Source organism: Neopsephotus bourkii, unplaced genomic scaffold, assembly GCF_033783945.1.
Source record: "Neopsephotus bourkii isolate Nb327-2 ecotype Australia unplaced genomic scaffold, CSIRO-AGI_Nbou_v1 NB_1638, whole genome shotgun sequence".
Lineage (NCBI taxonomy): Eukaryota > Metazoa > Chordata > Aves > Psittaciformes > Psittacidae > Neopsephotus > Neopsephotus bourkii.
The window spans coordinates 6,137,158-6,149,240 of record NW_026902113.1 but is presented as its reverse complement, the minus strand read 5'-3'; the positions used below and the strand labels follow the sequence as shown (position 1 = coordinate 6,149,240).

The 12,083-nt window shown below is 42.7% G+C and overlaps 1 protein-coding gene across 1 annotated transcript in view; it reads left to right on the top strand.

The window, feature by feature from the left end:
- ARHGAP20 (Rho GTPase activating protein 20) overlaps window positions 1–8,641 on the top strand; it is a 64,180-nt gene extending 55,539 nt beyond the window's left edge. The window contains 7 exon segments of the mRNA XM_061374296.1: window positions 1,346–1,507; window positions 2,918–3,027; window positions 4,287–4,476; window positions 4,949–5,060; window positions 6,594–7,606; window positions 7,608–7,670; window positions 7,672–8,641. Of these exon segments, the coding sequence (XP_061230280.1) occupies window positions 1,346–1,507; window positions 2,918–3,027; window positions 4,287–4,476; window positions 4,949–5,060; window positions 6,594–7,606; window positions 7,608–7,670; window positions 7,672–7,698 (1,677 nt within the window). The 3' untranslated portion in view covers window positions 7,699–8,641.
- The last annotated feature ends 3,442 nt before the right edge of the window (window positions 8,642–12,083 follow it).

Sequence of the window (12,083 nt, the reverse complement as noted above, 5' to 3'; positions counted from 1 at the left end):
GAAATGCTGACACAAGTCCTGCTGCCATGAAGGTGCTCCTCCACAGTTTCTGCACTTACTTTTAACTAATGCAGGAGAGAGAAAGAAAGTGTTAAAAAGAAAGTAAAAATAATAGTTTTTGTTTGACTTACTTACACTGCTGTGTGTTGGAAGAGCTACCTTATAGCCCAGACTAGGAAAGCCTTCAAACCCCACTGCTTAGCCATTACTGTTACAGTAACTCCATTTAATGATTACAGACTCTCCCTCAGTGTCCCTTTTCTTGCCATCTCTTTTGATAACTTGGTCCTCAGACCACTGTTCACATGCACATAATCCGAGAGACTGTGTTTCCCCATTGGAAGGGACAAACATGACAAAATCCACATGGCTTGGAGCAGGGCGTCTGAGAGATGACCCACAGGAGATCACATAGAATTAAGCAGCTGGAAAATACCATGTACATGTTACCTCAGGAGAGCTCTCTGATTTCAGCATTTCCGTTTCTGCTCATTTTCATCTCTTATTTAGCAGAAGAAATCAGGCCCTCCTGTTGTTTCAGAAGCTTGACAGGAATCTGCTTGATTCCCTTTAATTTTAAATATCTCATGTGGTGAGCTACCTACCTGTCTACTCCTTTGCAGCCTCATTGCCTTCAGCGGCGCTGTAAGCCAAGCTTTAGCCCCCTTTGGGTAATCTCCTAGGCAGAAGCACCTTGCCTCAGAGGTGGTCCTGCTAATAGTCCTTAGCTGCTTGCAGTGTACAACACTACTCACAAGATGCAGTGAGGGGAAAAATCTGACTGATCTGGTACAGAAGTGCAGACAGATACTAACAAACAAAACACCTCCCACCTTAGATAAAATCCCTTTGTTTTTTCAGACATCAGGCATGGAATAGAAGTCTTCATCTCTGGTTGGTGATAGTGTTGAGCACAGTGATGAGCAGTGAGGACCTTGGATATTCCTGCAAAGCAGTGTCTTGCTGGGGCCAGTGTCACATGGAGAGCTTTGGATTAGGTAGACCACTTTCCTTTTCCCAAGCCATAGTGTTTATATGTTTAAATCAACCTAGGACACTTGGCTAAAACTTGCACAGATCCTGGAAAATCATGCAGGAGGTTAGTGGTAGGTGGTGGAAGCACAGTATTTCTGAGGGTTGTTTTCCAAAATCAGTGCCACAGACCAAAGCTTTGCTGTGCAGTTTGGCATGGCTTGAACGGTGAGCCTTGACTTGTGTTTGATTTGTGAGCTTCTTTTAGGACTCAGAGGCCTTCACCTGTAGCAAAAGTGGCAAAACTACAATTTAATGGCAGAAAATAAAATGCATTTCTGAGTAATCCTCTCTGCTTTTTGATTTTGTTTAGGACATGCTTTCCCTTCTTTACCAAGAGGGCCCTTCCACTGAAGGTATTTTCAGACGCTCTGGAAGTGCAAAAACCTGCAAAGAGCTCAAGGAGAAGCTTGATTCAGGCGCTGAAGTGGACCTAGCCTGTGAATCCATATTTGTGACAGCATCTTTGTTTAAGGTATGTGAAGAATATTCCTTTCCCCCTTTTTGGTGAGAGCAGTGCAGATGGGCACAGACAAGTAGGACCTTTCCCCAGGGACAGGCCCAAGGAGGACTTGGTGGGCTGAATTAAGAAGAATGGGCTGGCATATTAATGTTGTGAGGATCTCCAAAGGAGACTACCACTGAACGAGGATGGGGAAGAGGACTAGCCAGCTTGTTTTGGTGCCAGCTTTCCTGAGGTCCCAGATAATAACGTGGTCCTGTTACCACGTCTCTGCTTAAAGTCAGTACTGTAAAGGCAGGTTTGCAGATCTGTTTCCTTACTTGTCAGTTAATACCCTACACTACAGACCCTAATGAGTGTGACCTAAACCAACCCAAAATATTTGGTTTCATTTTCCCATGGCTTATCTTTAGTTACAGAGTTGCATGTTGAAAACAATGTTCCCTGTGCAAAAAGCATCCCAAGCATTCAGTAACGTTTTGCCTACAAAGAGGATCAGCATATTTCTTTCCACGTTTCAGTACAGTGCATCTGGTTTTGTGTAGTTTTTGCTTCAAAGAAATAGTAATCTCCATTCTCAAGCAAGCACTGCTTGGGTGGAATATTTTTATCGCAGAAAGCCATTCCTCTTGCTACCGTGGGAGGGGTTTTCATGGGAGAGACATGCACAGTTACTTTCCTACTGGTGGATTTACATATGAAATACATTTAGGGCAGGACAGCTGCACCATGCAGTACTCATCCCATGGTAACAGTTTCACTGAGGGGCAATTGCTTAGCTTTTGTAACAGTGAAGAGTTAACACGTAAGAGCAAATGTGTTATTCATGTGCATCATAACTTCCCTTACCCTAGCTTGTTTGAGAAGCTAGGATCTGGGCTTCTTCCCAAGTTGCAGCAGTTTGCCCTCCAATGGTTGAGGTATTAGGAAACAGGAACATCAAGACTATCAATGTATAGTGTAAGTACTCCATTACCAAAAGGGATTGATTAGGGGAAAGAAGGAAGGAGTGCCTTTGAAGTGCTTATGGTCTGGAAGTGTTGGAGCTTGTCAGCTAAGGAGAAAAAATGGGGACTATAGATGAAGTTAAGTGATAAGTAAAGACAGACATTATGCAGCATCAAAATAACTGGTCCCACTGCAGATTTTTTAGCTCGGTTATAGCAGATGAAGGATCTGAATACCTCTATTTTGACAGGAAAGGGTGAGGAAAGGGCAGGAAAATATTCACATTAAGCATAATCCAAAGTACTTCTTTATCTCAGATGATTCTCTGCTGTTTTTTGTTGCTGTGTGTAACAGGATGCTTGTCAGCTAGTGCTGTCCCACTGATACATCTTCTTGTATATGCATATCTTACTCCTACTCCCTCCCGCGCTCCAGAACAGCTGTTCACATGTTTTGTTCTTTTCTCTTGATAAGGATTTTCTTCGCAACATCCCAGGCAGCATTTTGTCATCCCAGCTCTGTGATAAGTGGGTCTCTGTGATGGATCAAGGAAATAATGAAGAGAAGATAAAAAGCATTCAAAGGTAGAGTTACTTAGACTCTCTGTATTCTTGACCTATAAATTTATATACCAGAATGCAGAATCCCAAATGTTCAACTTTACAACTTAAAATTAAATATTTTATAAAATAGATGCTAAAATACCTTTGTATATGACAGAGCATTCAAACTTACATATATACTTGAAAAATTGCCTGTATGGGAAAATTTTCTGACTATCTTTCGTCCTGCTTTCCTGCTTTTTGTGGATACCAGTAAATAAATGAAATAAATATCCTTTAATGAAAAAAAAAAGTATGGCATTTATAAATACACTGTCCAAGACCTGTATTTCTGTCTGATACTAAATGCAAACTCATCCACAGGGAATTCTGGGGTCCTGGGTGAAAGGATAGCTGAAATCAGTTCCTCATATATTCCACCTTATTCATCTCAAATTTTAGTGACCATTTTGAAACCAAGGTGGAATTGTGAATGAAATATTGCAGCATAGTGACAAGGGAAGCCTCCACCCTTGCAGGAGAAACAAAGTGGGCGAAGTTTATGTCATGAGAAACAGAGCTTTCACTAGCTGACCACATGTGTACTTACATAAGTACTTACGGCAACTAAATGGCATGGAGAGACAACTGAAGTGTTTGGTTAAGTGAGCAGTGAATTATCAGACATCTCATCTTAGATGAAATACAGTTTCAGGTCATACACTGTACTTGGTTCATTAGTTTGACAGAGTGTAATTTTGTGTTAGAATATTTTCTGTCCTCCCATAAAACTGTTCATAAATGTGTCACAGTGAGGGAAAGCAGCTGAGCAAGACTACCTACCTCTTTGACACATTCTTGGGGTAATTAGTGAACAAGGATGCTGGAGAGGGACTCTTCATCAGGGACTGTAGCACTAGGACAAGGGGCAATGACTTCAAACTTAAACAGGGGAAGTTCAGGTTAGATATAAGAAAGATGCTCTTTACTGTGAGGGTGGTGAGGCACAAGAAAGGTTGCCCAAAGAAGTAAATTCTCCATCTCTGGCACTGTTTAAGGCCAGGTTGGACAGAGCCTTGAGTGATGTCTAGAGTGAGATGTCCCTGTGCATGGTAGGGGGGTTGGAACTAGGTGGTCTTTCAGGTCCTTTCCAACCCTGACCATTTTATGATTCTATGATTCTATGACTGTGTTCCCCTGTTTCTGTTTTCTTCATTGTCTTGACTTGTGTGTATCTATGGAAAACGGTTTTATTTTGCTGGGTCACTAATTTGAAGAATTACATTTGTAAATGTTTTCAGGTTAATAGAGCAGCTCCCCAGAGCTAATGTTGTTCTCTTGCGTTACATCTTTGGAGTACTGCATGGTATAGAAATGCGATCGGAAGAAAACCAGATGAATGCATTTAATCTGGCTATCTGCATTGCACCTAGCCTGCTCTGGCCTCCTGTTTCCTCCACCCCTGATATAGAAAGTGAATTTACAAAAAAGGTAAGAGATACTGCAGCATAGTAGAAAAAAACAAAAAAAAACCAAATGCCAACCTTCATTCTGTTCAGTCTTCCTGTGAAAGCAGTCAGTACCTGTTCACATCAGGACTTGTCCTCTTATCAGGGCTTTAGAAACAGTCATAGATCCATTCTCATAATCTGCCTGGAAGAAGAGGAGGAAGATCATAAAACAGTACCCAGTGTATTATCAAAGTGCTTCTCTTATGAAAAAGATCTCTGGTTTTGGTGACCTTTAAACAGACAGCATAGGATTGGAAAAGATGTATACCAGAATGTATACTGGGACATTCTAGTTGGGCCTAGCTGTTTTCTGCAGGGCCAGAAGATCGGGAGAGGAGTTCCTGGCTGTCAGGGGGCACATCGTGGATGGGCATCATCTGTATGCTGAGCTTGCCCTGAGTGGAATAATGGAATATTTGACAAAACATCTCTTTCCCATTGCTTTGTTGCAGATTTCTAGTCTGGTGCAGTTCCTCACTGAGAATTGCTGCAGGATATTTGGAGAGGAAATTACCTCCCTGTTTGGAGAAATATTGATGACGTGCAAGAGAGAGAACAGTTCAGGTAATACAGATAATGTTTTGATCCTGTTAGATAGCTAAATTCAGCCAGGCAAAAGATCAGTATGTTCTGTGGAAGAAGGCAATTCCCCATTCATGTTGTGTTCACACATACTGCTGTTCTCTTTCCTCTGCCCAAAGTATTGGTGATAATCACTGACTCACCTTACCACAGACCTAGGCGATATCACAGAATGCTCTCCCAAGAATACCTTCTCCTATTCCAGTCATCTGAGCCACTACATTAAAAAAGGGGGAAAGGGGAAACAAAGAAAAAGACAAAAATCTGGAAAAGGTTTCATCTCAAGTCTAGATTTTTTGCCCAAGCATATGTTTTCTCAGAATATGGGGAAGTCAGTGATCAACAGTGGTAATAATACAGCTGTCACACTGTTACCTTAGGGTTAAAAGTGTCTATTCTTCATCATCAAAAGAGAGAGCTCTCCTGAGTTTCAGTGGGACATCCAGATTTTGCTACTAGCACAGACAAATCATGGAACTGGGGACTGAAAATGTTTGACCAACTAGCTGGCAGAGCGTTCCAGAATGTCACTGATGTTCTTTTTCTCTCCAGCTCTGTGATAGTTCTGATTTTGACTGGAGGTTTGGGTGTCTCCTTAAAATTTCCTGAAGCAGAATTTTTGTAAAATAAATTTTGGCAGAGGCTGCCTATACTGAAAGTGCATTTACTCCAGCATGCCAGGCTGACTCAGTGCGGTGGTCCCAAACCCCTTGTGCTCTGCCACTGGTAAAATTTCATGAAATCCAGTGGGATTTGGCCTGCCTCCTCCCCAGGAGTGGAAGCACATGGGATCTGCTGCTCTGGGATGTGGTAGGACTGAGAGCTCAGCCCTGTGACAGGTTACGGCACCTGAGCAAGTTTACAGGCATGCACTGAGGCATGGCGACTGCCCATGCGTGAACTCTGTCTGCTGCAAATGTGAGATAAGTCAGCTTAGCATAGCCCAGAGCAAAAGGGATTCAATGTAATTCCAATTATCACAATATGGAACAGGGACCAGATGTTCACTGCTCCGTGGAAATGAGGTGACTGTGTTAAAACTGAGAATTTTCTTCATAGTGTTGCAGAGATTATTTTCTTGAAGACTAAAAACAGTACAAAGTATGTTGTTTTCTTCATTCATCTAAAAGAAGGAAAGAAAGGTTAGATGTTGCTTTCAGTACTTACTAATGAAAAGAAAAAATCAATAAATTGCTGATTCAATATACTGCATGTAAATTATTGTTACAAATAGGTTACCTACTACTGAAGTTTCCCACTTAAGCCAACAAAACCTCCAACACTCATTTGTGCCATTATCCTGTGTTTTGCGATGAACTGTGACTTAGCAGTCATTTCAAAACTAGATATTATTTTTTTCTGCAATTATTGGCATTTCTGCTTGAAAGAAGCTTTAAAGGGCAAATGCTCCTGAAAGCAGAGGATTTTTTGCCAAAAAGAGCAATAAAGAATGCAGCTGCTTGTCAGCAGGGTCGCTCAGTCACTGATGCGTTAACACTTGGTTTGTCCTTGCAGATGCTGCTTCTCTCCATTTGAATGACTCTTCCTATGACAGCCTGGAAAATGAGGCAAATGATGAAGCTGACTCTTCTTCAAGCGACTGGATTAAGAACCGAGATCAGGACAACAGGAGCAGGGAGTCTGTCTTCACTCTGAGCGATGGTGATTCGGAGCAGACAGAGGTGGATGAAATCCAAAGTAAAACCAAATCGAAGCAGTTGACCATTTCTGTTGATGTACACCATAAGTTTTCATCACAAGAGAACTCAGAGAATGAGTCTCTCTGCTCCAATGCACTGGGCTTCTCTTCAGCAGCTACCTCGGGCTCTCTCAAAACCTTGAGGAGACACAGGCGCTCCTCAGAGCCCACAATTGGCCTCCCTGCTCCCAGCTTCGCCCGCACTGGCATTGGTCATGAGAAGGCAACACGCAAAGCCAGCTGTGATGTTGTCCTGTCTCATGAAGATGAAGACTATCTCCATCAGCTTCGGTCATTGCAGATGGAAGGACAAAAGCTTATCAATCAGAGCTTGATTATAGGGATTAATGTTGGTAAAAGTGACAACACAAACCAAAACGTTGAAAAGAAAGACTTGTCCCATTGCCTGCTGCCTCCAACGCTAGAGGGATTAAATATTTGCTCAGGATTTAGCTCTTCTAGCCTGTCTTCTCCTGGAACATCTCCATCGGTGTCATCAATGAGCTCTCTGGACAGTGCATTCTCTCAGTTTTCAGACCAGTCTGTGTTTACCCCAACTGAAACCTCCTCCCCTTTTGATAGCACTTTTCAATCTCTAAAGAAACACAAAGACGCTGCTGCTGAAGCGGCTGATGACTATTTGGTTACAACCACCAAGGTGCCACCATCTCCACAACCTACCAGCTCTTTGGCTGAGGGGTGCTTGGTGGAACCCAGCAGGAGGCCAGCACCCCTGAAACCTGCCGATGGAGGTGACAGCTATTTGATTAAACCTGACATTCAGCCATTACCTCTGAAAGCCACGGGAAGAGACAGACTTCATGATCCAAGATCAAAAAGGAGGTCTAGAAGAGCATTACAGCAATCCAAAGTTTGAAGAGACTGACCAAAGCTTTTTTGCGGAGGAATCTTAACACTTAAAATAAACACCATAAAGAAAATGCCTTTGGTGTTAATGTGTGTTCATTTTAATATCCAGGTTGTTCAAATTTAATTGAGCAGTCCCCAGATTCACAGGTTTTCTTTTTTTAGGAAACTGAGTAATGTTCCCACATGAAGCTTTGTAAGAACATTGTAAGAATAATGAAAACTGCTAAAAAGCAAGCAGAAACCTCCTGAAAATCTGGAAGGGTTGCAGGAGGTAGCTACGAGCAGTGCCCTGTTCTGTGAGCCTGCCAGGGCAGTGGGGTGCCTGATGGGCCTCTCCCCTTGACCACTTGTGTGTTGAGCCTTGCGGATGTGAGTCCCAGTTCTCTGTGGTTTTGATGTATCGTGCAAAGTCAGCATAGATTCCATACCTGTGGTATTATACTACTGTTCTGAAACTGATAGATATTACCTTCATTGTCCTCCAAGGGATAAGTGTATTGTTTTCTGTATGTTTAGAAGGTATATTCGATAGGTGTAGTTATTTCTTTCACACTGCAAAAGAAAGAAAAAAATAAGCTCAAAAACATGTAAAGAGAAACGCTGAAGCTTGTAACTAACACCTCACAACTGTGTGTTTCATTTATTGTGCTTCATTGGCTGTTCTGTTCGTGTTTTAAGTTGTGAATAGTTTCTTAACATTGCTGTAAATGGCATTATGTATTGTTGCAAGCAGAACACATGTAATTTTATTATGCAGCATCTAAAACATCGTATAATATATTAAAAGTAATGCATTATCTAAATGCTTTGAGTTTGTATAATATATCCTGATAAATTTTGCTATTATATATGTTCTGAAAAAAAATGTGTATTTTTGTACTTGCAAAAAACTGCTGCTAATTTTACGAGTTCTGTTTTGTTGTTACAGCACTGGTATTGATGTGTATGCATTCAATGCTATATATTAAATATTATTTGTTATGTCATAAATTCAGTTTATATTCTGTGTAATTTTTTTTAGGTGTCAGTTCTACAAGCTATTGCTAAAGCAGAAGCCCCAGTGATAATACTGCAAGTCTTGCTTGAGGAAGGACTTGCAGCAGTTTTCCTCCACTTTGGGTGGCATCGCTCATACTGTATGTCATTAACCCATTGACTTTGTAAATTTTAGCAGTATTCATTCAAACAAGAATTCCTACCCTTTTGCTCTTTATCTAGAGAGATGAGGGTGTTTTCAGCTAATGGGATGCAGTTACCAATATGGAGTTGCAGAGAGATCATTTCAGACAATAGATACCAGGGTTGGGAGTAAGGAAAGGAGGGGAGCATGACACTGTGTGAGAGGAAGAGTTCTTTAATATTAGCAAGGTTATAGAGAAAGCAAGAAGGAGCAGCAGGGCTAAACTAAACACACCCGAGTGTGTGTGCACGCATATGGTGCTTCTGAAATTGCATTGTTTCAGTCATTACCTTTCCATTTTCAAAAGCCTCCCCCAGTGCAGTTAATACTGGCCAGTACTGGAGCTTCAGATCCGGATTCTGCTTGACTGTGCTCTCCTAAAGGTGCTTGTGCTCCTAAGTGACGGAAAACCCATAAGCACTGCCTAGTGCACTGAGACATTTCCAGGTATTATCAGCTTAAAAGGTTTTTAGCTCTGTATCAGACAAAGTGGATACTCTCCAGCAGGTTTGGAGGGGAGGAGGTCTGTTAAGAAAGTTAGAAATATTCTTACTTGAACATACAGAATCAGGGGGCTATTATTTTAGGCTCAAATCCTGTGAAAGTTGTACCTGTAGGCAGAGCTGCATTTGGGGAGACCCATATAATGCAGTAAACCATCATTCACTTAGAATACCAGCATGTGCAATTATGTGCAGGCTCAAAGGCTTCACTGCAATTTGTTCTTTTTCATCTTTCTCATATTCAGCTATTCTAGTAAAAATGGTAATATGCAGAATCTGATGTGTAATAGTCACCTTCCAAAGGTGACTGCACTGGTATGTAGTTTGAGACCTGTACTCCAATAGCCCTACATATGCACCTCCTTTAAAACAAACAAGAAAAAGATGCTATTTTGAAATAAAAAGCTCTTCTGCGGTTCCTTTCAGAACGGTAAAAAGCATATTGCTGTGCTGCCAAGATTACATCAAGTAGCAAATGCTGATTCATTGCAACAATAATAAAGCTTTAGAAAAAACTCTAGTCTCTGCAATATAAATGTTCTGTCCTACAAATGATATCTTCCAGCAAGTCATTTATCTCTGCTAGTCTGAAGTAAAAGTATATCCAAGAGTGCTTCAATGGGAAACAAATTATGTGTCTGCTCTTGAGCTGTAGCTAATGCTAGAGTGCTTCAGCTTTAAACATATGGTGAACAAGCTGGATGTAGATCCCGTGCAATTTGAAATGCAATTCTGTCTTACAGGGTGTATGCCCTGCTGCTGCACAGGGAATGTTCTGTGACAATCACAAAAAAGAGCTCTAACGGAGGAGATCACTGTCTGCTGCTCCTCACTGAAGGAATTAAATGCTGTTAAGACCCAAAATGGATTATACTGAACCTTTTCAAAGTGTCAGATGCAACTCTGAAGACTGCAGTAAGCAGCAGTTTTAGTTACGTTATTGTTGGGAAGCCCACGTTCAATGTGCAGAGTCCCTTCTACTCTCTTCCCCATAGCACAATGTTGGGCTGGGATGGGATCTTTTATATCAGGAGCAGAGACTATGATAGGTGTTTTCCCTCAATACTAAATATCTCCCCATACCCTGGGTCCAAAACACTGAACACACATAAGGAGGTAGCCTTGGTGACACCGCTGGACAACCTCATGTACTCACAGCAATCTGCGGCATCATCTAGAGGAGGACCCAAGGCATCGGCCACGCTGGGGGCTGATGGGGGAAGAGCTGAGTAAGCAGCTTCACTGAGCCTCATCTCGGCACTTGTGCAAGGCCACCTCCCTTCCACAGAGCCCTTAGCTCCTGCCCAGTGCAAGAGGTGGTGGAGCAGGGTGTCTGTTGGGCAGGCAGAGCCTTACATCCACATCACAGGAAGTAAGCCAGCTCTCCCATTCAGAGATGTGCTTGCATGGTTCCACTTACTCCCAGGATCAGTCACCAACACCTCTGTATTCAGGCCACTGTCGAGCTGAACTAATTGACCTACTAGTGTCCAAAGGGGAAGACTCTTTGCTTAAAGGTGTTGAGTATTTCCGCTAGGACGCGGCTACCACACAGGGCCTAAAGGTTTTGGACATCACTTGTGTTCTATAAATATGCACAACGCACTCTGTAATGATTTTTGCCTGATGCTAGGTTTGCTCCAGGACTTGTTTTGTCGGTTTCATAGTGGCTAGACTGCAAATGTCAGCAGCTCCTCAAGGACAAGTACTCCCGTAGCTGCTGCCAGTTGCATTAAGTTAAATATTTCAGAGTTTAGCCATTCTGTGCCACTACATGGGAGAGGTGTTTTCAGTGCAGAAATTATTTCTCTGTGCTTGATTCTCTGGTCACAAACTATTTCCATCTACTATTTCTACAATTCTGCTCTCAAATGCAGCTGTAATTCTGATGTGATCATGGAAGGCAAGGATGTCCTTCTCCTCTTGCTCCTCCTCCTCTGTCTTTCTTCTCATCCTGCGTATGGGGTAAGCTTCTGCAGAGGTTACTTTTGCCCCAGGGGCTGGGTTGGGCAATGGGTGGTGGGTGATCTGCCAGACAGGGAGGGAAGGGACAGGACCACCTGCCAGTGTGCACAGCGGAGGCTACAGGATCCCAGAGGAGGGTTTGGGCAGTGATCCCCCACTGTAAGGGCTGATGAAGCAAGAGTGAGCTGTGGAGGGCACCTGCTTGGTTAAAGCTTGGACTCAAGAGAGCCCCATAGGGATCAGAGGGCAATGCTGGATGCAGGACCTCAGTCACCCCACCTGCACCTGGAGACCTCATGGTTCATGGGTGAACCACCTCGTCCTAAGGCTGACAGGATCAGTGTCTGCAGGGGCCTGGGATTCACAGGAGCTTTGGGGAAAAGCATTTGGAGATGTTACCAGCTTCTCATGAGGTGTTTTAAGGGGTTTGTGGGAATGTGCAAGACTTGTTATTGGATGTTTACAGGAAGGATCAAATGCAGGGAAAGGGAGGGATCAAGGTGGACTGGGGAGGAACCAGCATAAGAAAACAGAGGGGAAAAGGCATAAAAGGGGCTGCTCTGGGTAACAGCTGCCTGGTCAGTGTGCTCGTCTGGCCCAGCCCTGTGTCTGATCACCACAGCCTGCCCTTCAGTCTTACTAAATATCCATATGTAATGATGTAATTAGTTATCTACTCCTAATAACAATCACTCTTACATTCTTTCCATCTATTTTCTGTGTGGGAGCACCCTCTGTTCTGAACACACATGAGACTCCATCAGCAGCCTTCAAGATGAACCAGTGCA